A 26632-nucleotide genomic window follows, 5' to 3' on the forward strand; every position below is an offset into this window, starting at 1 on the left:
GCCACAGTCCCTACTAGTATCCATGCTAGCTTGGTTAGCCCCTACTGGTATCCATGCAAGCTAGGTTAGCCCCTACTGGTATCCATGCTAGGTTAGCCTCTACTGGTATCCATGCTAGCTAGGTTAGCCCCTACTGGTACCCATGCTAGCTAGGTTAGCCCCTACTGGTACCCATGCTAGCTAGGTTAGCCCCTACTGGTATCCATGCTAGCTAGTACCTTTGATATCTCTGTGTATCTTCTTTTCTGAGTGGAGGTATTCCAGACCCTTCAGAATCTCTCTGAGGATGGTGGCGATCTGAGTCTCATCCAGCAACCCCGGCTCCAACTGGAAAAACCACACAACCGCAACTGTTAGCTAGCACAACTCACACAACCGCCCCTGTTAGCTAGCACAACTTACACAACCACCCCTGTTAGCTAGCACAACTCACACAACCTCCCCTGTTAGCTAGGACAACTCACACAACCGCCCCTGTTAGCTAGCACAACTCACACAACCTCCCCTGTTAGCTAGCACAACTCACACAACCTCCCCTGTTAGCTAGCACAACTCACACAACCGCGCCAGTTAGCTAGCACAACTCACACAACATCCCCTGTTAGCTAGCACAACTCACACAACCTCCCCTGTTAGCTAGCACAACTTACACAACCTCCCCTGTTAGCTAGCACAACTCACACAACCGTTAGCTAACACAATGTCCACATATCGTCTGATTACTGGTAACATCACTCACCAGATCTAATGCCGAGCCTCCCCCTAGATACTCCATAATGATCCACAGCTTGGCCTCCTGAAGCAGACAAGAGAAGCCAGTTACAGAGGCCCTGTTAGGACAGGGGCTGGTTCCTCCAAATCTGTAGCAATAAGTGCTGATGCCCTGAGAAGCTCTGTCTGGTGGGAGTCAGGAGTCTTTTATCCTGGTTTCATTTGGGATTAAATAGAGAGAAGTGGGAAGTGAGATTAAAATGATGTTAAATCCCTTCCTACTAACATGACGATGGTCCTAAATATCAGCCTGTGGGCCAGATGTCTGCAGGGGAGTACCACTTTCCCTTCGGTTCTTCTATCTAGTGGCTCTAACTGTTAAGTATCTAGGCTAGAAAAAAGGGCACTTCGCTGAAGTATAGTATGTTTAGAGAACAACCTGGAAAAGCCTTCAACAGGGGGGTTTATGGGATAGCAGGGGGTTTATGGGACAGCAAGGGGGGTTTATGGGACAACAGGGGGGTTTATGGGATAGCAGGGGGTTTATGAGACAGCAAGGGGGGTTTATGGGACAACAAGGGGGTTTATGGGACAGCAAGGGGGGTTTATGGGACAACAGGGGGGTTTATGGGACAACAGGGGGGTTTATGGGACAGCAAGGCGGGTTTATGGGACAGCAAGGGGGTTTATGGGACAACAGGGGGGTTTATGGGACAGCAAGTGGGTTTATGGGACAACAGGGGGGTTTATGGGACAGCAAGGGGGGTTTATGGGACAGCAAGGGGGGTTTATGGGACAACAGCGGGTTTATGGGACAACAGGGGGGTTTATGGGACAGCAAGAGGGGTTTATGGGACAGCAAGGGGAGTTTATGGGACAGCAAGGGGGGTTTATGGGACAGCAAGGGGGGTTTATGGGACAACAGGGGGGTTTATGGGACAGTGGTATAGAGGTACAGTGGGACAACAGGGGGGTTTATGGGACAACAGGGGGGTTTATGGGACAGTGGTATAGAGGTACAGTGGGACAACAGGGGGGTTTATGAGACAGTGGTTCAGTGGGACAACAGGGGGTTTATGAGACAGTGGTTCAGTGGGACAGCAGGGGGGGTTGTGGGACAGTGGTTCAGTGGGACAACAGGGGGTTTATGAGACAGTGATTCAGTGGGACAGCAGGGGGGTTTATGGGACAGTGGTTCAGTGGGACAACAGGGGGGTTCAGTGGGACAGTGGTTCAGTGGGACAACAGGGGGATTTATGGGACAGTGGTATAGAGGTACTGTGGGATAACAGGGGGGTTTATGGGACAGTGGTTCAGTGGGACAACAGGGGGTTTTATGGGACAGTGGTTCAGTGGGACAACAGGGGGGTTCAGTGGGACAACAGGGGGGTTCAGTGAGACAACAGGGGGGTTCAGTGAGACAACAGGGGGGTTCAGTGGGACAACAGGGGGGTTCAGTGGGACAACAGGGGGGTTTATGGGACAGTGGTGCTCACTTTGAGATAGGAGACATAGTACTTGGTGACCTTTAACCCTGACCCCTAACCCTATGACCTACCTTCAGGTAGGATCCATAGTACTTGGTGATGAAGGGGCTGTCACACGGACCTCTCCTGCTCCATAACCTTTGACCCTGACCCCTAACCCTATGACCTACCTTCAGGTATGATCCATAGTACTTGGTGATGAAGGGGCTGTCACACTGACCTCTCCTGCTCCATAACCTTTAACCCTGACCCCTAACCAAATCAAATCAAATCAAATTTATTTATATAGCCCTTCGTACATCAGCTGATATCTCAAAGTGCTGTACAGAAACCCAGCCTAAAACCCCAAACAGCAAGCAATGCAGGTGTAGAAGCACGGATCATGTTGTAACCCTATGACCTACCTTCAGGTATGATCCATAGTACTTGGTGATGAAAGGGCTGTCGCACTGACTCAACACAGTGATCTCCTGCTGAATATCCTCCATCTCATCCTCAGCCTCCTCCAGGTCAATGATCTTAATGGCCACCACCTTCTGAGTCCTGTTGTCTATTCCTTTAAACACCTCACCAAACGAGCCTTTACCGATCCTCTCCAACTTAGTGAACAGCTCCTCTGGGTCTGCCTTCACGTTCTACAGGAGGAGAAGGGAGAGAGGGAGGGGGAGGAGAGGGGGAGGTAGGAGGGGGGAGGAGGGAGAGAGGGAGGAGAAGGAAGGGAGAGAGGGAGGTAGGAGGGGGGAGGAGGGAGAGAGGGCGAAGGGAGGGAGAGAGGGATGGGGAGGAGAGAGGGAGGTAGGAGGGGGGAGGAGGGAGAGAGGGAGGAGAAGGGAGAGAGGGAGGGGGAGGGGGGAGGAGGAAGAGAGGGAGGGGGGAGGGGGAGGAGAGAGGGAGGTAGGAGGGGGGAGGAGGGAGAGAGGGAGGAGAAGGGAGAGAGGGAGGTAGGAGGGGGGAGGAGAGAGCAGCAGTGTTTAGAAGTTGAATCCATGACATGTGATAAGAGTTAAACAATATCAGGCAGCATTATTTTGTGAACAACATGTTGCAACACTGCAGCAATGATGAAGCCAAGAAGTCCTCTTTATAGCGACCAGACTATAAAGGAGTCCTCTTTATAGCGACCAGACTATTGAATAAAGGAGTCCTCTTTATAGCGACCAGACTATAAAGGAGTCCTCTTTATAGCGACCAGACTATTGAATAAAGGAGTCCTCTTTATAGCGACCAGACTATAAAGGAGTCCTCTTTATAGCGACCAGACTATTGAATAAAGGAGTCCTCTTTATAGCGACCAGACTATAAAGGAGTCCTCTTTATAGCGACCAGACTATTGAATAAAGGAGTCCTCTTTATAGCGACCAGACTATTGAATAAAGGAGTCCTCTTTATAGCGACCAGACTATTGAATAAAGGAGGCCTCTTTATAGCGACCAGACTATTGAATAAAGGAGTCCTCTTTATAGCGACCAGACTATAAAGGAGTCCTCTTTATAGCGACCAGACTATTGAATAAAGGAGTCCTCTTTATAGCGACCAGACTATTGAATAAAGGAGTCCTCTTTATAGCGACCAGACTATTGAATAAAGGAGTCCTCTTTATAGCGACCAGACTATAAAGGAGTCCTCTTTATAGCGACCAGACTATTGAATAAAGGAGTCCTCTTTATAGCGACCAGACTATTAAATAAAGGAGTCCTCTTTATAGCGACCAGACTATAAAGGAGTCCTCTTTATAGCGACCAGACTATTGAATAAAGGAGACCTCTTTATAGCGACCAGACTATTGAATAAAGGAGTCCTCTTTATAGCGACCAGACTATTGAATAAAGGAGTCCTCTTTATAGCGACCAGACTATAAAGGAGTCCTCTTTATAGCGACCAGACTATTGAATAAAGGAGTCCTCTTTATAGCGACCAGACTATAAAGGAGTCCTCTTTATAGCGACCAGACTATAAAGGAGTCCTCTTTATAGCGACCAGACTATAAAGGAGTCCTCTTTATAGCGACCAGACTATAAAGGAGTCCTCTTTATAGCGACCAGACTATAAAGGAGTCCTCTTTATAGCGACCAGACTATAAAGGAGTCCTCTTTATAGCGACCAGACTATTGAATAAAGGAGTCCTCTTTATAGCGACCAGACTATAAAGGAGTCCTCTTTATAGCGACCAGACTATTGAATAAAGGAGTCCTCTTTATAGCGACCAGACTATTGAATAAAGGAGTCCTCTTTATAGCGACCAGACTATAAAGGAGTCCTCTTTATAGCGACCAGACTATTGAATAAAGGAGTCCTCTTTATAGCGACCAGACTATAAAGGAGTCCTCTTTATAGCGACCAGACTATTGAATAAAGGAGTCCTCTTTATAGCGACCAGACTATAAAGGAGTCCTCTTTATAGCGACCAGACTATTGAATAAAGGAGTCCTCTTTATAGCGACCAGACTATTGAATAAAGGAGTCCTCTTTATAGCGACCAGACTATAAAGGAGTCCTCTTTATAGCGACCAGACTATAAAGGAGTCCTCTTTATAGCGACCAGACTATTGAATAAAGGAGTCCTCTTTATAGCGACCAGACTATTGAATAAAGGAGTCCTCTTTATAGCGACCAGACTATTGAATAAAGGAGTCCTCTTTATAGCGACCAGACTATTGAATAACGGAGTCCTCTTTATAGCGACCAGACTATAAAGGAGTCCTCTTTATAGCGACCAGACTATAAAGGAGTCCTCTTTATAGCGACCAGACTATTGAATAAAGGAGGCCTCTTTATAGCGACCAGACTATAAAGGAGTCCTCTTTATAGCGACCAGACTATTGAATAAAGGAGTCCTCTTTATAGCGACCAGACTATAAAGGAGTCCTCTTTATAGCGACCAGACTATTGAATAAAGGAGTCCTCTTTATAGCGACCAGACTATAAAGGAGTCCTCTTTATAGCGACCAGACTATAAAGGAGTCCTCTTTATAGCGACCAGACTATAAAGGAGTCCTCTTTATAGCGACCAGACTATTGAATAAAGGAGTCCTCTTTATAGCGACCAGACTATTGAATAAAGGAGTCCTCTTTATAGCGACCAGACTATTGAATAAAGGAGTCCTCTTTATAGCAACCAGACTATTGAATAAAGGAGTCCTCTTTATAGTGACCAGACTATTGAATAAAGGAGTCCTCTTTATAGCGACCAGACTATTGAATAAAGGAGTTATCTTTAATTTCCATGACACAACCTGGGACTAGGATGTCGCTCTGCTTTGACCTCTGACCCTACAGTACTCTCCCCTGGTCCGGACCTGTGACCCTAACCCTACAATACTCTCCCTTGGTCCTGACCCTAACCCTATAGTACTCTCCCCTGGCCCTGACCTGTGACCCTATAGTACTCTCCCCTGGCCCTGACCCTACAGTACTCTCCCCTGGTCCTGACCTCTGACCCTAACCCTACAGTACTCTCCCTTGGTCCTGACCCTAACCCTACAGTACTCTCCCCTGGCCCTGACCTGTGACCCTATAGTACTCTCCCCTGGCCCTGACCCTACAGTACTCTCCCCTGGCCCTGACCCTACAGTACTCTCCCCTGGTCCTGACCTCTGACCCTAACCCTACAGTACTCTCCCCTGGTCCTGACCTCTGACCCTACAGTACTCTCCCCTGGTATTGACCTCTGACCCTAACCCTACAGTACTCTCCCCTGGTCCTGACCTCTGACCCTACAGTACTCTCCCCTGGTCCTGACCTCTGACCCTAACCCTACAGTACTCTCCCCTGGTATTGACCTCTGACCCTAACCCTACAGTACTCATCTTGGAAAGTATTCATACCCCTTGACTTTCCCCCCACACCGTTGTATTACAGCCTCATTGTAAAATGGGTTAAATCATTTTTTCCCCTTCAATCTACACACAATACCCCATAATGACATCTCAATACCCCATAATGACATCACAATACCCCATAATGACATCACAATACCCCATAATGACATCACAATACCCCATAATGACATCTCAATACCCCATAATGACATCTCAATACCCCATAATGACATCTCAATACCCCATAATGACATCACAATACCCCATAATGACATCACAATACCCCATAATGACATCTCAATACCCCATAATAACATCACAATACCCCATAATGACACCACAATACCCCATAATGACATCACAATACCCCATAATGACAAAGCAAAAACTGGTTTGTAGACATTTTTGAAAATGTATAAAAAATAAATAAACCCCCCCCCCCCCCCCCCCCGTTAATATCACATTCACATAAGAATTCAGACCCTTTACTCAGTACTTTGTTGAAGCACCTCTGCCAGCGATGACAGCCTCGAGTCTCTTGGGTATGACGCTGCAAGCTTGGTACACCTGTATTTGTGGAGTTTCTCCCATTCTTCTCTGTAGATCCTCTCAGGCTCTGTCAGGTTGGATGGGGAGCGTCGCTGCACAGCTATTTTCAGGTCTTTCCAGAGATGTTAGATCGGGTTCAAGTCCGGGCTCTGGCTGGGCCACTCAAGGACATTCGGAGACTTGTCCCAAAGCCACTCTTGCATTGTCTTGGCTGTGTGCTTAGCGTAGTTTTCCTTCGCCCCAGGCGGTGGTCCTGAGCACTCTGGAGCAGGTTTTCATCAAGGATCTTTCTGTACTTTGCTCCATTAATCTTTCTCTTGATCCTGACTAGTCTCCCAGTCTCTGCCGCTGACAAACATCGCCACAGCAGGGATCCCCACAGCATCCCCACCGTAGGGATGGTGCCAGGTTTCCTCCAGAAGTGACACACTGCATTCAGGCCACAGAGTTCAATCTTGGTTTCATCAGATCAGACAATCTTGTTTCTCATGGTCTGAGGGTCCTTTAGGTGCCTTTTGGCAAACTCCAAGCAGGCTGTGCCTTTTACTGAAGAGTGGCTTCCATCTGGCCACTCCACCAGAAAGGCCTGATTGGTGGAGTGCTGCAGAGATGGTTGTCCTTCTGGAAGGCTCTCCCATCTCCACAGAGGAACTCTGGAGCCCTGTCAGAGTGACCCTTGGGTTCTTGGTATCCTCCCTGACCAAGGCCCTTTTACCCCGGTTGCTCAGTTTGGCCGGGCGGCCAGCTCTAGGAAGAGTCTTGGTGGTTCCAAACGTCTTCCATTTAAGAATGATGGAGACCACTGTGTTCTTGGGGAACTTCCAATGCTCCAGACATTTTTTGGTACACTATCCCAGATTGGTGCCTCGACACAATCCTGTCTCTGAGCTCAACAGACAATTCCTTCAACCTAATGGCTTAGTTTTAGTTCTGACATGCTGTGGGACCTTATATAGACAAGTGTGTACTTTTCCAAATAATGTTCAATCAATTGAATTTACCACAGGTGGACTCCAATCAAGTTGTAGAAACATCTCAAGGATGATCAATGGAAACAGGATGCACCTGAGCTCAATTTCGAGTCTCATAGCAAAAGGGTCTGAATACTGATGTAAATAAGCTATTTCTGTTTTTTATTTTCATAAATTAGCAAACATGTCTAAAACCCTGTTTTTGCTTAGTCATTATGGGGTATTGTGTAGATTGATGAGAAAAACTATGTAATTGAATACATTTTAGAATAAGGCTGTAATGTAACAACATGTGGAAGAAGGGAAGTGGTCTGAATACTTTCCAAATGCTTTGCACATAGCAACATGATTATGACTAGTTATTCACTGTTTATTTATTCCCATTTTAATGATTTATTGTTGTAATTTTAATCTGCTTTGTTGGAAAAGGATCCGTGAACATTTCACCGTTAGTCTACACCTGTTGTTTACCAAGCAGGTGACAAATAACATTTTTCAGTAATTCCATTTCCGATTTGGTAAGAGAATTACGAGTTTTAAATCACTTAATTCATTAGCAAAGTTGATATGAGTAAAAACACTAAGTAATGGGTGGGTCTACCTTCACTTGTTAATTTGTGGACTTTCATTATCCTTCCTCCTCACGAGGGAGAGAAATGTGAAAATATCTTAAAGACGGAGGTTTTTGGTAACGGAATTACAAGACAATGTTTCTTAGCTTACATAAGGCAAATAATTTGATATTAGTTGGCAAAGGGTCTTCAACAATTTGGTGTTTTGATGTATTTCTTATACATTTTAGGACTTTCTGCTAGACGTTGTTCAACACCCCTTTTTCATCTGATCAGAAATCACAGACTTATTCCTCATTGTTATGATGGAAAACGGTTGGAAAATGAATATATAGAGCTTAATTAAAATATATATTTATAGACAAAGCTTTCATTTGACACCCAATTCGACACGCTCCTATGAACTTTACATTTTGGTGCTCATGGGTAATTTTAGAAGGAAATGCCCTTAGCTGTTCCACCTCTCAGAAACCAACACACAACACTCAGCTCATGGAAAATACTGGTCTACTGTAGGCTAGATATGATGTACGCTAGATATATCACTCACATTGCGATTTACAAACATATGACTTGGCAACCAGCTGTATTCAAGTACAGATGTGAACAGGTCACATTTCAGGAATAGATGTCAGTCAGTGAGCTGTTTTTGGTTCAAATCTTCAGCCTAGCTTAGAGTCCTCTGTTTTCCATTGCTTTAGCCTAGTTGAGAGAGTCCTCTGTTTTCCATTGCTTTAGCCTAGCTTAGAGAGTCCTCTGTTTTCCAGTGCTTTAGCCTAGCTTAGAGAGTCCTCTGTTTTCCAGTGCTTTAGCCTAGCTTAGAGAGTCCTCTGTTTTCCAGTGCTTTAGCCTAGCTTAGAGTCCTCTGTTTTCCAGTGCTTTAGCCTAGCTTAGAGAGTCCTCTGGTTTCCAGTGCTTTAGTCTTTAGCCCAGCTCTGAGGATCCTCTGTTTCCCATTGCTTTAGTCTTTAGCCTAGCTCAGAGGATCCTCTGTTTTCCATTGCTTTAGCGTAGCTCAGAGAATCCTCTGTTTTCCATTGCTTTAGCCTAGCTCAGAGGATCCTCTGTTTCCCATTGCTTTAGTCTTTAGCCCAGCTCAGAGGATCCTCTGTTTCCCATTGCTTTAGTCTTTAGCCCAGCTCAGAGAATCCTCTGTTTTCCAGTGCTTTAGCCTAGTTGAGAGAGTCCTCTGTTTTCCATTGCTTTAGCCTAGCTTAGAGAGTCCTCTGTTTTCCAGTGCTTTAGCCTAGCTTAGAGAGTCCTCTGTTTTCCAGTGCTTTAGCCTAGCTTAGAGAGTCCTCTGTTTTCCAGTGCTTTAGCCTAGCTTAGAGTCCTCTGTTTTCCAGTGCTTTAGCCTAGCTTAGAGAGTCCTCTGGTTTCCAGTGCTTTAGTCTTTAGCCCAGCTCTGAGGATCCTCTGTTTCCCATTGCTTTAGTCTTTAGCCTAGCTCAGAGGATCCTCTGTTTTCCATTGCTTTAGCGTAGCTCAGAGAATCCTCTGTTTTCCATTGCTTTAGCCTAGCTCAGAGGATCCTCTGTTTCCCATTGCTTTAGTCTTTAGCCCAGCTCAGAGGATCCTCTGTTTCCCATTGCTTTAGTCTTTAGCCCAGCTCAGAGAATCCTCTGTTTTCCATTGCTTTAGTCTTTAGCCCAGCTCAGAGGATCCTCTGTTTCCCATTGCTTTAGTCTTTAGCCTAGCTCAGAGAATCCTCTGTTTCCCATTGCTTTAGTCTTTAGCCTAGCTCAGAGGATCCTCTGTTTTCCATTGCTTTAGCGTAGCTCAGAGAATCCTCTGTTTTCCATTGCTTTAGTCTTTAGCCTAGCTCAGAGAGTCCTCTGTTTTCCATTGCTTTAGCCTAGCTCTGAGAATCCTGTTTTCCATTGCTTTAGTCTAGCTTAGAGAGTCCTCTGTTTTCCAGTGCTTTAGTCTTTAGCCTAGCTCAGAGAATCCTGTTTTCCATTGCTTTAGCCTAGCTTAGAGAGTCCTCTGTTTTCCATTGCTTTAGTCTTTAGCCTAGCTCAGAGAATCCTCCGTTTTCCATTGCTTTAGTCTTTAGCCTAGCTCAGAGAATCCTCTGTTTCCAGTGCTTTAGTCTTTAGCCTAGCTTAGAGAATCCTCTGTTTTCCATTGCTTTAGCCTAGCCCAGAGAATCCTCTGTTTTCCACTGCTTTAGTCTAGCTCAGAGAGTCCTCTGTTTTCCATTGCATTAGTCTTTAGCCTAGCTCAGAGAGTCCTCTGTTTTCCATTGCTTTAGTCTTTAGCCTAGCTCAGAGGATCCTCTGTTTTCCATAGCTTTAGCGTAGCTCAGAGGAGCCTCTGTTTTCCATTGCTTTAGTCTTTAGCCTAGCTTAGAGAGTCCTCTGTTTTCCATTGCTTTAGTCTTTAGCCCAGCTCAGAGGATCCTCTGTTTCCCATTGCTTTAGTCTTTAGCCTAGCTCAGAGGATCCTCTGTTTTCCATTGCTTTAGCGTAGCTCAGAGAATCCTCTGTTTTCCATTGCTTTAGCCTAGCTCAGAGGATCCTCTGTTTCCCATTGCTTTAGTCTTTAGCCCAGCTCAGAGGATCCTCTGTTTCCCATTGCTTTAGTCTTTAGCCCAGCTCAGAGAATCCTCTGTTTTCCATTGCTTTAGTCTTTAGCCCAGCTCAGAGGATCCTCTGTTTCCCATTGCTTTAGTCTTTAGCCTAGCTCAGAGAATCCTCTGTTTCCCATTGCTTTAGTCTTTAGCCTAGCTCAGAGGATCCTCTGTTTTCCATTGCTTTAGCGTAGCTCAGAGAATCCTCTGTTTTCCATTGCTTTAGTCTTTAGCCTAGCTCAGAGAGTCCTCTGTTTTCCACTGCTTTAGTCTAGCTCAGAGAGTCCTCTGTTTTCCATTGCATTAGTCTTTAGCCTAGCTCAGAGAGTCCTCTGTTTTCCATTGCTTTAGTCTTTAGCCTAGCTCAGAGGATCCTCTGTTTTCCATAGCTTTAGCGTAGCTCAGAGGAGCCTCTGTTTTCCATTGCTTTAGTCTTTAGCCTAGCTTAGAGAGTCCTCTGTTTTCCATTGCTTTAGTCTTTAGCCCAGCTCAGAGGATCCTCTGTTTCCCATTGCTTTAGTCTTTAGCCTAGCTCAGAGGATCCTCTGTTTTCCATTGCTTTAGCGTAGCTCAGAGAATCCTCTGTTTTCCATTGCTTTAGCCTAGCTCAGAGGATCCTCTGTTTCCCATTGCTTTAGTCTTTAGCCCAGCTCAGAAAATCCTCTGTTTCCCATTGCTTTAGTCTTTAGCCCAGCTCAGAGAATCCTCTGTTTTCCATTGCTTTAGTCTTTAGCCCAGCTCAGAGGATCCTCTGTTTCCCATTGCTTTAGTCTTTAGCCTAGCTCAGAGAATCCTCTGTTTCCCATTGCTTTAGTCTTTAGCCTAGCTCAGAGGATCCTCTGTTTTCCATTGCTTTAGCGTAGCTCAGAGAATCCTCTGTTTTCCATTGCTTTAGTCTTTAGCCTAGCTCAGAGAGTCCTCTGTTTTCCATTGCTTTAGCCTAGCTCTGAGAATCCTCTGTTTTCCATTGCTTTAGTCTAGCTTAGAGAGTCCTCTGTTTTCCATTGCTTTAGTCTTTAGCCTAGCTCAGAGAATCCTCCGTTTTCCATTGCTTTAGTCTTTAGCCTAGCTCAGAGAATCCTCTGTTTCCAGTGCTTTAGTCTTTAGCCTAGCTTAGAGAATCCTCTGTTTTCCATTGCTTTAGCCTAGCCCAGAGAATCCTCTGTTTTCCACTGCTTTAGTCTAGCTCAGAGAGTCCTCTGTTTTCCATTGCATTAGTCTTTAGCCTAGCTCAGAGAGTCCTCTGTTTTCCATTGCTTTAGTCTTTAGCCTAGCTCAGAGAATCCTCTGTTTCCAGTGCTTTAGTCTTTAGCCTAGCTTAGAGAATCCTCTGTTTTCCATTGCTTTAGCCTAGCCCAGAGAATCCTCTGTTTTCCACTGCTTTAGTCTAGCTCAGAGAGTCCTCTGTTTTCCATTGCATTAGTCTTTAGCCTAGCTCAGAGAGTCCTCTGTTTTCCATTGCTTTAGTCTTTAGCCTAACTTAGAGAGTCCCCTGTTTTCCAGTGCTTTAGTCTTTAGCCTAGCTTAGAGAGTCCTCTGTTTTCCATCGCTTTAATCTTTAGCCTAGCTCAGAGAATCCTCCGTTTTCCATTGCTTTAGTCTTTAGCCTAGCTCAGAGAATCCTCTGTTTCCAGTGCTTTAGTCTTTAGCCTAGCTTAGAGAATCCTCTGTTTTCCATTGCTTTAGCCTAGCCCAGAGAATCCTCTGTTTTCCACTGCTTTAGTCTAGCTCAGAGAGTCCTCTGTTTTCCATTGCATTAGTCTTTAGCCAAGCTCAGAGAGTCCTCTGTTTTCCATTGCTTTAGTCTTTAGCCTAGCTCAGAGAATCCTCTGTTTCCAGTGCTTTAGTCTTTAGCCTAGCTTAGAGAATCCTCTGTTTTCCATTGCTTTAGCCTAGCCCAGAGAATCCTCTGTTTTCCACTGCTTTAGTCTAGCTCAGAGAGTCCTCTGTTTTCCATTGCATTAGTCTTTAGCCTAGCTCAGAGAGTCCTCTGTTTTCCATTGCTTTAGTCTTTAGCCTAACTTAGAGAGTCCCCTGTTTTCCAGTGCTTTAGTCTTTAGCCTAGCTTAGAGAGTCCTCTGTTTTCCATCGCTTTAATCTTTAGCCTAGCCCAGAGAATCCTCTGTTTTCCACTGCTTTAGTCTAGCTCAGAGAGTCCTCTGTTTTCCATTGCATTAGTCTTTAGCCTAGCTCAGAGAGTCCTCTGTTTTCCATTGCTTTAGTCTTTAGCCTAGCTCAGAGGATCCTCTGTTTTCCATAGCTTTAGCGTAGCTCAGAGGAGCCTCTGTTTTCCATTGCTTTAGTCTTTAGCCTAGCTCAGAGAGTCCTCTGTTTTCCATTGCTTTAGTCTTTAGCCTAACTTAGAGAGTCCCCTGTTTTCCAGTGCTTTAGTCTTTAGCCTAGCTTAGAGAGTCCTCTGTTTTCCATCGCTTTAATCTTTAGCCTAGCTCAGAGGATCCTCTGTTTTCCATTGCTTTAGTCTAGCTTAGAGAGTCCTCTGTTTTCCATTGCTTTAGTCTTTAGCCTAGCTCAGAGGATCCTCTGTTTTCCATTGCTTTAGTCTAGCTTAGAGAGTCCTCTGTTTTCCATTGCTTTAGTCTTTAGCCTAGCTCAGAGAGTCCTCTGTTTTCCATTGCTTTAGTCTTTAGCCTAGCTTAGAGAGTCCTCTGTTTTCCAGTGCTTTAGTCTTTAGCCTAGCTCAGAGAGTCCTCTGTTTTCCATTGCAGTAGTCTTTAGCCTAGCTCAGAGAATCCTGTTTTCCATTGCTTTAGTCTAGCTCAGAGAGTCCTCTGTTTTCCATTACTTTAGTCTTTAGCCTAGCTCAGAGAATCCCCTGTTTTCCAGTGCTTTAGCCTAGCTTAGGGAGTCCTCTGTTGTCCATTGCTTTAAGTCTTTAGCCTAGCTCAGAGAGTCCTCTGTTTTCCATTGCTTTAGTCTTTAGCCTAGCTCAGAGAATCCTGTTTTCCATTGCTTTAGTCTAGCTCAGAGAGTCCTCTGTTTTCCATTGCATTAGTCTTTAGCCTAGCTTAGAGAGTCCTGTGTTTTCCATTGCTTTAGTCTTTAGCCTAGCTCAGAGAATTCTCTGTTTTCCATTGCTTTAGTCTTTAACCTAGCTCAGAGAATCCCCTGTTTTCCAGTGCTTTAGTCTTTAGCCTAGCTCAGAGAATCCTCCGTTTTCCATTGCTTTAGTCTTTAGCCTAGCTCAGAGAATCCTCTGTTTCCAGTGCTTTAGTCTTTAGCCTAGCTTAGAGAATCCTCTGTTTTCCATTGCTTTAGCCTAGCCCAGAGAATCCTCTGTTTTCCACTGCTTTAGTCTAGCTCAGAGAGTCCTCTGTTTTCCATTGCATTAGTCTTTAGCCTAGCTCAGAGAGTCCTCTGTTTTCCATTGCTTTAGTCTTTAGCCTAGCTCAGAGGATCCTCTGTTTTCCATAGCTTTAGCGTAGCTCAGAGGAGCCTCTGTTTTCCATTGCTTTAGTCTTTAGCCTAGCTCAGAGAGTCCTCTGTTTTCCATTGCTTTAGTCTTTAGCCTAGCTCAGAGAATCCTCTGTTTTCCATTGCTTTAGCGTAGCTCAGAGGAGCCTCTGTTTTCCATTGCTTTAGTCTTTAGCCTAACTTAGAGAGTCCCCTGTTTTCCAGTGCTTTAGTCTTTAGCCTAGCTTAGAGAGTCCTCTGTTTTCCATCGCTTTAATCTTTAGCCTAGCTCAGAGGATCCTCTGTTTTCCATTGCTTTAGTCTAGCTTAGAGAGTCCTCTGTTTTCCATTGCTTTAGTCTTTAGCCTAGCTCAGAGGATCCTCTGTTTTCCATTGCTTTAGTCTAGCTTAGAGAGTCCTCTGTTTTCCATTGCTTTAGTCTTTAGCCTAGCTCAGAGAGTCCTCTGTTTTCCATTGCTTTAGTCTTTAGCCTAGCTTAGAGAGTCCTCTGTTTTCCAGTGCTTTAGTCTTTAGCCTAGCTTAGAGAGTCCTCTGTTTTCCATTGCTTTAGTCTTTAGCCTAGCTTAGAGAGTCCCCTGTTTTCCAGTGCTTTAGTCTTTAGCCTAGCTCAGAGAGTCCTCTGTTTTCCATTGCATTAGTCTTTAGCCTAGCTCAGAGAATCCTGTTTTCCATTGCTTTAGTCTAGCTCAGAGAGTCCTCTGTTTTCCATTACTTTAGTCTTTAGCCTAGCTCAGAGAATCCCCTGTTTTCCAGTGCTTTAGCCTAGCTTAGGGAGTCCTCTGTTGTCCATTGCTTTAAGTCTTTAGCCTAGCTCAGAGAGTCCTCTGTTTTCCATTGCTTTAGTCTTTAGCCTAGCTCAGAGAATCCTGTTTTCCATTGCTTTAGTCTAGCTCAGAGAGTCCTCTGTTTTCCATGGCATTAGTCTTTAGCCTAGCTTAGAGAGTCCTGTGTTTTCCATTGCTTTAGTATTTAGCCTAGCTCAGAGAATTCTCTGTTTTCCATTGCTTTAGTCTTTAACCTAGCTCAGAGAATCCCCTGTTTTCCAGTGCTTTAGCCTAGCTTAGAGAGTCCTGTTTTCCAGTGCTTTAGCCTAGCTTAGAGAGTCCTCTGTTTTCCAGTGCTTTAGTCTTTAGCCTAGCTTAGAGAGTCCTCTGTTTTCCATTGCTTTAGTCTTTAGCCTAGCTTAGAGAGTCCCCTGTTTTCCATCGCTTTAATCTTTAGCCTAGCTTAGAGAGTCCTGTTTTCCATTGCTTTAGTCTTTAGCCCAGCTCAGAGGATCCTCTGTTTTCCAGTGCTTTAGTCTTTAGCCTAGCTCAGAGAATCCTGTTTTCCAGTGCTTTAGCCTAGCTCAGAGAATCCTCTGTTTTCCATTGCTTTAGTCTTTAGCCTAGCTCAGAGAATCCTCTGTTTCCAGTGCTTTAGTCTTTAGCCTAGCTTAGAGAATCCTCTGTTTTCCACTGCTTTAGTCTAGCTCAGAGGATCCTCTGTTTTCCATTGCTTTAGTCTAGCTTAGAGAGTCCTCTGTTTTCCATTGCTTTAGTCTTTAGCCTAGCTCAGAGAATCCTGTTTTCCGTTGCTTTAGTCTAGCTCAGAGAGTCCTCTGTTTTCCATTGCATTAGTCTTTAGCCTAGCTTAGAGAGTCCTCTGTTTTCCATTACTTTAGTCTTTAGCCTAGCTCAGAGAATCCCCTGTTTTCCAGTGCTTTAGCCTAGCTTAGGGAGTCCTCTGTTGTCCATTGCTTTAAGTCTTTAGCCTAGCTCAGAGAGTCCTCTGTTTTCCATTGCTTTAGTCTTTAGCCTAGCTCAGAGAATCCTGTTTTCCATTGCTTTAGTCTAGCTCAGAGAGTCCTCTGTTTTCCATTGCATTAGTCTTTAGCCTAGCTTAGAGAGTCCTCTGTTTTCCAGTGCTTTAGTCTTTAGCCTAGCTTAGAGAGTCCTCTGTTTTCCATTGCTTTAGTCTTTAGCCTAGCTTAGAGAGTCCCCTGTTTTCCATCGCTTTAATCTTTAGCCTAGCTTAGAGAGTCCTGTTTTCCATTGCTTTAGTCTTTAGCCCAGCTCAGAGGATCCTCTGTTTTCCAGTGCTTTAGTCTTTAGCCTAGCTCAGAGAATCCTGTTTTCCAGTGCTTTAGCCTAGCTCAGAGAATCCTCTGTTTTCCATTGCTTTAGTCTTTAGCCTAGCTCAGAGAATCCTCTGTTTCCAGTGCTTTAGTCATTAGCCTAGCTTAGAGAATCCTCTGTTTTCCACTGCTTTAGTCTAGCTCAGAGAGTCCTCTGTTTTCCATTGCATTAGTCTTTAGCCTAGCTCAGAGAGTCCTCTGTTTTCCATTGCTTTAGTCTTTAGCCTAGCTCAGAGGAGCCTCTGTTTTCCATTGCTTTAATCTTTAGCCTAGCTTAGAGAGTCCTCTGTTTCCAGTGCTTTAATCTTTAGCCTAGCTTAGAGAATCCCCTGTTTTCCATCGCTTTAATCTTTAGCCTAGCTTAGAGAGTCCTGTTTTCCATTGCTTTAGTCTTTAGCCCAGCTCAGAGGATCCTCTGTTTTCCAGTGCTTTAGTCTTTAGCCTAGCTCAGAGAATCCTGTTTTCCACTGCTTTAGTCTAGCTCAGAGTCCTCTGTTTTCCATTGCTTTAGTCTTTAGCCTAGCTTAGAGAATCCTCGGTTTTCCATTGCTTTAGCCTAGCCCAGAGAATCCTCTGTTTTCCACTGCTTTAGTCTAGCTCAGAGAGTCCTCTGTTTTCCATTGCATTAGTCTTTAGCCTAGCTCAGAGAGTCCTCTGTTTTCCATTGCTTTAGTCTTCAGCCTAGCTCAGAGAGTCCTCTGTTTTCCATTGCTTTAGTCTTTAGCATAGCTCAGAGAGTCCTCTGTTTTCCATTGCTTTAGTCTTTAGCCTAGCTCAGAGGAGCCTCTGTTTTCAATTGCTTTAATCTTTAGCCTAGCTTAGAGAGTCCTCTGTTTTCCAGTGCTTTAGTCTTTAGCCTAGCTTAGAGAATCCTCTGTTTTCCACTGCTTTAGCCTAGCTCAGAGAATCCCCTGTTTTCCATTGCTTTAATCTTTAGCCTAGCTTAGAGAGTCCTCTGTTTCCCATTGCTTTAGTCTTTAGCCTAGCTTAGAGAGTCCTCTGTTTCCCATTGCTTTAGTCTTTAGCCTAGCTCAGAGAGTCCTCTGTTTTCCATTGCTTTAGTCTTTAGCCTAGCTCAGAGTCCTCTGTTTTCCATTGTTTTAGTCTTTAGCCTAGCTCAGAGAGTCCTCTGTTTTCCAGTGCTTTAGCCTAGCTTAGAGAGTCCTCTGTTTTCCAGTGCTTTAGCTTAGCTTAGAGAGTCCTCTGTTTTCCAGTGCTTTAGCCTAGCTTAGAGAGTCCTCTGTTTTCCAGTGCTTTAGTCTTTAGCCTAGACTAGAGAGTCCTCTGTTTTCCATTGCTTTAGTCTTTAGCCTAGCTTAGAGAGTCCTCTGTTTTCCATTGCTTTAGTCTTTAGCCTAGCTTAGAGAGTCCCCTGTTTTCCATCGCTTTAATCTTTAGCCTAGCTTAGAGAGTCCTGTTTTCCATTGCTTTAGTCTTTAGCCCAGCTCAGAGGATCCTCTGTTTTCCAGTGCTTTAGTCTTTAGCCTAGCTCAGAGAATCCTGTTTTCCAGTGCTTTAGCCTAGCTCAGAGAATCCTCTGTTTTCCATTGCTTTAGTCTTTAGCCTAGCTCAGAGAATCCTCTGTTTCCAGTGCTTTAGTCTTTAGCCTAGCTTAGAGAATCCTCTGTTTTCCACTGCTTTAGTCTAGCTCAGAGGATCCTCTGTTTTCCATTGCTTTAGTCTAGCTTAGAGAGTCCTCTGTTTTCCATTGCTTTAGTCTTTAGCCTAGCTCAGAGAATCCTGTTTTCCATTGCTTTAGTCTAGCTCAGAGAGTCCTCTGTTTTCCATTGCATTAGTCTTTAGCCTAGCTTAGAGAGTCCTCTGTTTTCCATTACTTTAGTCTTTAGCCTAGCTCAGAGAATCCCCTGTTTTCCAGTGCTTTAGCCTAGCTTAGGGAGTCCTCTGTTGTCCATTGCTTTAAGTCTTTAGCCTAGCTCAGAGAGTCCTCTGTTTTCCATTGCTTTAGTCTTTAGCCTAGCTCAGAGAATCCTGTTTTCCATTGCTTTAGTCTAGCTCAGAGAGTCCTCTGTTTTCCATTGCATTAGTCTTTAGCCTAGCTTAGAGAGTCCTGTGTTTTCCATTGCTTTAGTCTTTAGCCTAGCTCAGAGAATTCTCTGTTTTCCATTGCTTTAGTCTTTAACCTAGCTCAGAGAATCCCCTGTTTTCCAGTGCTTTAGCCTAGCTTAGAGAGTCCTGTTTTCCAGTGCTTTAGCCTAGCTTAGAGAGTCCTCTGTTTTCCAGTGCTTTAGTCTTTAGCCTAGCTTAGAGAGTCCTCTGTTTTCCATTGCTTTAGTCTTTAGCCTAGCTTAGAGAGTCCCCTGTTTTCCATCGCTTTAATCTTTAGCCTAGCTTAGAGAGTCCTGTTTTCCATTGCTTTAGTCTTTAGCCCAGCTCAGAGGATCCTCTGTTTTCCAGTGCTTTAGTCTTTAGCCTAGCTCAGAGAATCCTGTTTTCCAGTGCTTTAGCCTAGCTCAGAGAATCCTCTGTTTTCCATTGCTTTAGTCTTTAGCCTAGCTCAGAGAATCCTCTGTTTCCAGTGCTTTAGTCATTAGCCTAGCTTAGAGAATCCTCTGTTTTCCACTGCTTTAGTCTAGCTCAGAGAGTCCTCTGTTTTCCATTGCATTAGTCTTTAGCCTAGCTCAGAGAGTCCTCTGTTTTCCATTGCTTTAGTCTTTAGCCTAGCTCAGAGGAGCCTCTGTTTTCCATTGCTTTAATCTTTAGCCTAGCTTAGAGAGTCCTCTGTTTCCAGTGCTTTAATCTTTAGCCTAGCTTAGAGAATCCCCTGTTTTCCATCGCTTTAATCTTTAGCCTAGCTTAGAGAGTCCTGTTTTCCATTGCTTTAGTCTTTAGCCCAGCTCAGAGGATCCTCTGTTTTCCAGTGCTTTAGTCTTTAGCCTAGCTCAGAGAATCCTGTTTTCCAGTGCTTTAGCCTAGCTCAGAGAATCCTCTGTTTCCAGTGCTTTAGTCTTTAGCCTAGCTTAGAGAATCCTCTGTTTTCCATTGCTTTAGCCTAGCCCAGAGAATCCTCTGTTTTCCACTGCTTTAGTCTAGCTCAGAGAGTCCTCTGTTTTCCATTGCATTAGTCTTTAGCCTAGCTCAGAGAGTCCTCTGTTTTCCATTGCTTTAGTCTTTAGCCTAGCTCAGAGTCCTCTGTTTTCCATTGCTTTAGTCTTTAGCCTAGCTCAGAGAGTCCTCTGTTTTCCATTGCTTTAGCCTAGCCCAGAGAATCCTCTGTTTTCCACTGCTTTAGTCTAGCTCAGAGTCCTCTGTTTTCCATTGCTTTAGTCTTTAGCCTAGCTTAGAGAATCCTCTGTTTTCCATTGCTTTAGCCTAGCCCAGAGAATCCTCTGTTTTCCACTGCTTTAGTCTAGCTCAGAGAGTCCTCTGTTTTCCATTGCATTAGTCTTTAGCCTAGCTCAGAGAGTCCTCTGTTTTCCATTGCTTTAGTCTTCAGCCTAGCTCAGAGAGTCCTCTGTTTTCCATTGCTTTAGTCTTTAGCATAGCTCAGAGAGTCCTCTGTTTTCCATTGCTTTAGTCTTTAGCCTAGCTCAGAGGAGCCTCTGTTTTCAATTGCTTTAATCTTTAGCCTAGCTTAGAGAGTCCTCTGTTTTCCAGTTCTTTAGTCTTTAGCCTAGCTTAGAGAATCCTCTGTTTTCCACTGCTTTAGCCTAGCTCAGAGAATCCCCTGTTTTCCATTGCTTTAATCTTTAGCCTAGCTTAGAGAGTCCTCTGTTTCCCATTGCTTTAGTCTTTAGCCTAGCTTAGAGAGTCCTCTGTTTCCCATTGCTTTAGTCTTTAGCCTAGCTCAGAGAGTCCTCTGTTTTCCATTGCTTTAGTCTTTAGCCTAGCTCAGAGTCCTCTGTTTTCCATTGTTTTAGTCTTTAGCCTAGCTCAGAGAGTCCTCTGTTTTCCAGTGCTTTAGCCTAGCTTAGAGAGTCCTCTGTTTTCCAGTGCTTTAGCTTAGCTTAGAGAGTCCTCTGTTTTCCAGTGCTTTAGCCTAGCTTAGAGAGTCCTCTGTTTTCCAGTGCTTTAGTCTTTAGCCTAGACTAGAGAGTCCTCTGTTTTCCATTGCTTTAGTCTTTAGCCTAGCTTAGAGAGTCCCCTGTTTTCCAGTGCTTTAGTCTTTAGCCTAGCTTAGAGAGTCCTCTGTTTTCCATTGCTTTAGTCTTTAGCCTAGCTCAGAGGATCCTCTGTTTTCCATTGCTTTAGTCTTTAGCCTAGCTCAGAGAATCCCCTGTTTTCCAGTGCTTTAGCCTAGCTTAGGGAGTCCTCTGTTGTCCATTGCTTTAAGTCTTTAGCCTAGCTCAGAGAGACCTCTGTTTTCCATTGCTTTAGTCTTTAGCCTAGCTCAGAGAACCCCCTGTTTTCCATTGCTTAAGTCTTTAGCCTAGCTCAGAGAATCCCCTGTTTTCCATTGCTTTAGTCTTTAGCCTAGCTTAGAGAGTCCTGTGTTTTCCATTGCTTTAGTCTTTAGCCTAGCTCAGAGAATTCTCTGTTTTCCATTGCTTTAGTCTTTAACCTAGCTCAGAGAATCCCCTGTTTTCCAGTGCTTTAGCCTAGCTTAGAGAGTCCTGTTTTCCAGTGCTTTAGCCTAGCTTAGAGAGTCCTCTGTTTTCCAGTGCTTTAGTCTTTAGCCTAGCTTAGAGAGTCCTCTGTTTTCCATTGCTTTAGTCTTTAGCCTAGCTTAGAGAGTCCCCTGTTTTCCATCGCTTTAATCTTTAGCCTAGCTTAGAGAGTCCTGTTTTCCATTGCTTTAGTCTTTAGCCCAGCTCAGAGGATCCTCTGTTTTCCAGTGCTTTAGCCTAGCTCAGAGAATCCTCTGTTTTCCATTGCTTTAGTCTTTAGCCTAGCTCAGAGAATCCTCTGTTTCCAGTGCTTTAGTCATTAGCCTAGCTTAGAGAATCCTCTGTTTTCCACTGCTTTAGTCTAGCTCAGAGAGTCCTCTGTTTTCCATTGCATTAGTGTTTAGCCTAGCTCAGAGAGTCCTCTGTTTTCCATTGCTTTAGTCTTTAGCCTAGCTCAGAGGAGCCTCTGTTTTCCATTGCTTTAATCTTTAGCCTAGCTTAGAGAGTCCTCTGTTTCCAGTGCTTTAATCTTTAGCCTAGCTTAGAGAATCCCCTGTTTTCCATGGCTTTAATCTTTAGCCTAGCTTAGAGAGTCCTGTTTTCCATTGCTTTAGTCTTTAGCCCAGCTCAGAGGATCCTCTGTTTTCCAGTGCTTTAGTCTTTAGCCTAGCTCAGAGAATCCTGTTTTCCAGTGCTTTAGCCTAGCTCAGAGAATCCTCTGTTTCCAGTGCTTTAGTCTTTAGCCTAGCTTAGAGAATCCTCTGTTTTCCATTGCTTTAGCCTAGCCCAGAGAATCCTCTGTTTTCCACTGCTTTAGTCTAGCTCAGAGAGTCCTCTGTTTTCCATTGCATTAGTCTTTAGCCTAGCTCAGAGAGTCCTCTGTTTTCCATTGCTTTAGTCTTTAGCCTAGCTCAGAGTCCTCTGTTTTCCATTGCTTTAGTCTTTAGCCTAGCTCAGAGAGTCCTCTGTTTTCCATTGCTTTAGCCTAGCCCAGAGAATCCTCTGTTTTCCACTGCTTTAGTCTAGCTCAGAGTCCTCTGTTTTCCATTGCTTTAGTCTTTAGCCTAGCTTAGAGAATCCTCTGTTTTCCATTGCTTTAGCCTAGCCCAGAGAATCCTCTGTTTTCCACTGCTTTAGTCTAGCTCAGAGAGTCCTCTGTTTTCCATTGCATTAGTCTTTAGCCTAGCTCAGAGAGTCCTCTGTTTTCCATTGCTTTAGTCTTCAGCCTAGCTCAGAGAGTCCTCTGTTTTCCATTGCTTTAGTCTTTAGCATAGCTCAGAGAGTCCTCTGTTTTCCATTGCTTTAGTCTTTAGCCTAGCTCAGAGGAGCCTCTGTTTTCAATTGCTTTAATCTTTAGCCTAGCTTAGAGAGTCCTCTGTTTTCCAGTGCTTCAGTCTTTAGCCTAGCTTAGAGAATCCTCTGTTTTCCACTGCTTTAGCCTAGCTCAGAGAATCCCCTGTTTTCCATTGCTTTAATCTTTAGCCTAGCTTAGAGAGTCCTCTGTTTCCCATTGCTTTAGTCTTTAGCCTAGCTTAGAGAGTCCTCTGTTTCCCATTGCTTTAGTCTTTAGCCTAGCTCAGAGAGTCCTCTGTTTTCCATTGCTTTAGTCTTTAGCCTAGCTCAGAGTCCTCTGTTTTCCATTGTTTTAGTCTTTAGCCTAGCTCAGAGAGTCCTCTGTTTTCCAGTGCTTTAGCCTAGCTTAGAGAGTCCTCTGTTTTCCAGTGCTTTAGCTTAGCTTAGAGAGTCCTCTGTTTTCCAGTGCTTTAGCCTAGCTTAGAGAGTCCTCTGTTTTCCAGTGCTTTAGTCTTTAGCCTAGACTAGAGAGTCCTCTGTTTTCCATTGCTTTAGTCTTTAGCCTAGCTTAGAGAGTCCCCTGTTTTCCAGTGCTTTAGTCTTTAGCCTAGCTTAGAGAGTCCTCTGTTTTCCATTGCTTTAGTCTTTAGCCTAGCTCAGAGGATCCTCTGTTTTCCATTGCTTTAGTCTTTAGCCTAGCTCAGAGAATCCCCTGTTTTCCAGTGCTTTAGCCTAGCTTAGGGAGTCCTCTGTTGTCCATTGCTTTAAGTCTTTAGCCTAGCTCAGAGAGACCTCTGTTTTCCATTGCTTTAGTCTTTAGCCTAGCTCAGAGAATCCCCTGTTTTCCATTGCTTAAGTCTTTAGCCTAGCTCAGAGAATCCCCTGTTTTCCATTGCTTTAGTCTTTAGCCTAGCTTAGAGAGTCCTGTGTTTTCCATTGCTTTAGTCTTTAGCCTAGCTCAGAGAATTCTCTGTTTTCCATTGCTTTAGTCTTTAACCTAGCTCAGAGAATCCCCTGTTTTCCAGTGCTTGAGCCTAGCTTAGAGAGTCCTCTGTTTTCCAGTGCTTTAGTCTTTAGCCTAGCTCAGAGAATCCTCTGTTTCCCATTGCTTTAGTCTTTAGCCTAGCTCAGAGGATCCTCTGTTTTCCATTGCTTTAGCGTAGCTCAGAGAATCCTCTGTTTTCCATTGCTTTAGTCTTTAGCCTAGCTCAGAGAGTCCTCTGTTTTCCATTGCTTTAGCCTAGCTCTGAGAATCCTGTTTTCCATTGCTTTAGTCTAGCTTAGAGAGTCCTCTGTTTTCCAGTGCTTTAGTCTTTAGCCTAGCTCAGAGAATCCTGTTTTCCATTGCTTTAGCCTAGCTTAGAGAGTCCTCTGTTTTCCATTGCTTTAGTCTTTAGCCTAGCTCAGAGAATCCTCCGTTTTCCATTGCTTTAGTCTTTAGCCTAGCTCAGAGAATCCTCTGTTTCCAGTGCTTTAGTCTTTAGCCTAGCTTAGAGAATCCTCTGTTTTCCATTGCTTTAGCCTAGCCCAGAGAATCCTCTGTTTTCCACTGCTTTAGTCTAGCTCAGAGAGTCCTCTGTTTTCCATTGCATTAGTCTTTAGCCTAGCTCAGAGAGTCCTCTGTTTTCCATTGCTTTAGTCTTTAGCCTAGCTCAGAGGATCCTCTGTTTTCCATAGCTTTAGCGTAGCTCAGAGGAGCCTCTGTTTTCCATTGCTTTAGTCTTTAGCCTAGCTTAGAGAGTCCTCTGTTTTCCATTGCTTTAGTCTTTAGCCCAGCTCAGAGGATCCTCTGTTTCCCATTGCTTTAGTCTTTAGCCTAGCTCAGAGGATCCTCTGTTTTCCATTGCTTTAGCGTAGCTCAGAGAATCCTCTGTTTTCCATTGCTTTAGCCTAGCTCATAGGATCCTCTGTTTCCCATTGCTTTAGTCTTTAGCCCAGCTCAGAGGATCCTCTGTTTCCCATTGCTTTAGTCTTTAGCCCAGCTCAGAGAATCCTCTGTTTTCCATTGCTTTAGTCTTTAGCCCAGCTCAGAGGATTCTCTGTTTCCCATTGCTTTAGTCTTTAGCCTAGCTCAGAGAATCCTCTGTTTCCCATTGCTTTAGTCTTTAGCCTAGCTCAGAGGATCCTCTGTTTTCCATTGCTTTAGCGTAGCTCAGAGAATCCTCTGTTTTCCATTGCTTTAGTCTTTAGCCTAGCTCAGAGAGTCCTCTGTTTTCCATTGCTTTAGCCTAGCTCTGAGAATCCTCTGTTTTCCATTGCTTTAGTCTAGCTTAGAGAGTCCTCTGTTTTCCATTGCTTTAGTCTTTAGCCTAGCTCAGAGAATCCTCCGTTTTCCATTGCTTTAGTCTTTAGCCTAGCTCAGAGAATCCTCTGTTTCCAGTGCTTTAGTCTTTAGCCTAGCTTAGAGAATCCTCTGTTTTCCATTGCTTTAGCCTAGCCCAGAGAATCCTCTGTTTTCCACTGCTTTAGTCTAGCTCAGAGAGTCCTCTGTTTTCCATTGCATTAGTCTTTAGCCTAGCTCAGAGAGTCCTCTGTTTTCCATTGCTTTAGTCTTTAGCCTAGCTCAGAGGATCCTCTGTTTTCCATAGCTTTAGCGTAGCTCAGAGGAGCCTCTGTTTTCCATTGCTTTAGTCTTTAGCCTAGCTCAGAGAGTCCTCTGTTTTCCATTGCTTTAGTCTTTAGCCTAACTTAGAGAGTCCCCTGTTTTCCAGTGCTTTAGTCTTTAGCCTAGCTTAGAGAGTCCTCTGTTTTCCATCGCTTTAATCTTTAGCCTAGCTCAGAGGATCCTCTGTTTTCCATTGCTTTAGTCTAGCTTAGAGAGTCCTCTGTTTTCCATTGCTTTAGTCTTTAGCCTAGCTCAGAGGATCCTCTGTTTTCCATTGCTTTAGTCTAGCTTAGAGAGTCCTCTGTTTTCCATTGCTTTAGTCTTTAGCCTAGCTCAGAGAGTCCTCTGTTTTCCATTGCTTTAGTCTTTAGCCTAGCTTAGAGAGTCCTCTGTTTTCCAGTGCTTTAGTCTTTAGCCTAGCTTAGAGAGTCCTCTGTTTTCCATTGCTTTAGTCTTTAGCCTAGCTTAGAGAGTCCCCTGTTTTCCAGTGCTTTAGTCTTTAGCCTAGCTCAGAGAGTCCTCTGTTTTCCATTGCATTAGTCTTTAGCCTAGCTCAGAGAATCCTGTTTTCCATTGCTTTAGTCTAGCTCAGAGAGTCCTCTGTTTTCCATTACTTTAGTCTTTAGCCTAGCTCAGAGAATCCCCTGTTTTCCAGTGCTTTAGCCTAGCTTAGGGAGTCCTCTGTTGTCCATTGCTTTAAGTCTTTAGCCTAGCTCAGAGAGTCCTCTGTTTTCCATTGCTTTAGTCTTTAGCCTAGCTCAGAGAATCCTGTTTTCCATTGCTTTAGTCTAGCTCAGAGAGTCCTCTGTTTTCCATTGCATTAGTCTTTAGCCTAGCTTAGAGAGTCCTGTGTTTTCCATTGCTTTGGTCTTTAGCCTAGCTCAGAGAATTCTCTGTTTTCCATTGCTTTAGTCTTTAACCTAGCTCAGAGAATCCCCTGTTTTCCAGTGCTTTAGTCTTTAGCCTAGCTCAGAGAATCCTCCGTTTTCCATTGCTTTAGTCTTTAGCCTAGCTCAGAGAATCCTCTGTTTCCAGTGCTTTAGTCTTTAGCCTAGCTTAGAGAATCCTCTGTTTTCCATTGCTTTAGCCTAGCCCAGAGAATCCTCTGTTTTCCACTGCTTTAGTCTAGCTCAGAGAGTCCTCTGTTTTCCATTGCATTAGTCTTTAGCCTAGCTCAGAGAGTCCTCTGTTTTCCATTGCTTTAGTCTTCAGCCTAGCTCAGAGAGTCCTCTGTTTTCCATTGCTTTAGTCTTTAGCATAGCTCAGAGAGTCCTCTGTTTTCCATTGCTTTAGTCTTTAGCCTAGCTCAGAGGAGCCTCTGTTTTCAATTGCTTTAATCTTTAGCCTAGCTTAGAGAGTCCTCTGTTTTCCAGTGCTTTAGTCTTTAGCCTAGCTTAGATAATCCTCTGTTTTCCACTGCTTTAGCCTAGCTCAGAGAATCCCCTGTTTTCCATTGCTTTAATCTTTAGCCTAGCTTAGAGAGTCCTCTGTTTCCCATTGCTTTAGTCTTTAGCCTAGCTTAGAGAGTCCTCTGTTTCCCATTGCTTTAGTCTTTAGCCTAGCTCAGAGAGTCCTCTGTTTTCCATTGCTTTAGTCTTTAGCCTAGCTCAGAGTCCTCTGTTTTCCATTGTTTTAGTCTTTAGCCTAGCTCAGAGAGTCCTCTGTTTTCCAGTGCTTTAGCCTAGCTTAGAGAGTCCTCTGTTTTCCAGTGCTTTAGCTTAGCTTAGAGAGTCCTCTGTTTTCCAGTGCTTTAGCCTAGCTTAGAGAGTCCTCTGTTTTCCAGTGCTTTAGTCTTTAGCCTAGACTAGAGAGTCCTCTGTTTTCCATTGCTTTAGTCTTTAGCCTAGCTTAGAGAGTCCCCTGTTTTCCAGTGCTTTAGTCTTTAGCCTAGCTTAGAGAGTCCTCTGTTTTCCATTGCTTTAGTCTTTAGCCTAGCTCAGA

At 44.2% G+C, this 26632-nt stretch overlaps 1 protein-coding gene across 1 annotated transcript in view; it reads right to left on the minus strand.

Annotated features, from left to right (window-relative positions):
* The window catches only part of LOC109887613 (serine/threonine-protein kinase 24-like), a 60858-nt gene that overhangs the window by 22026 nt on the left and 12200 nt on the right, over positions 1-26632 (minus strand). The window contains exons 2-4 of the mRNA XM_031819831.1: positions 2603-2833; positions 740-796; positions 219-327 (exon numbers count right to left, since the gene is read on the minus strand). Coding sequence (XP_031675691.1) covers positions 219-327; positions 740-796; positions 2603-2833 — 397 coding nt within the window. The remainder of the gene's footprint in view (positions 1-218; positions 328-739; positions 797-2602; positions 2834-26632) is intronic.

Source organism: Oncorhynchus kisutch, unplaced genomic scaffold (assembly GCF_002021735.2).
Source record: "Oncorhynchus kisutch isolate 150728-3 unplaced genomic scaffold, Okis_V2 scaffold2673, whole genome shotgun sequence".
In the NCBI taxonomy this organism is placed as follows: Eukaryota; Metazoa; Chordata; class Actinopteri; order Salmoniformes; family Salmonidae; genus Oncorhynchus; species Oncorhynchus kisutch.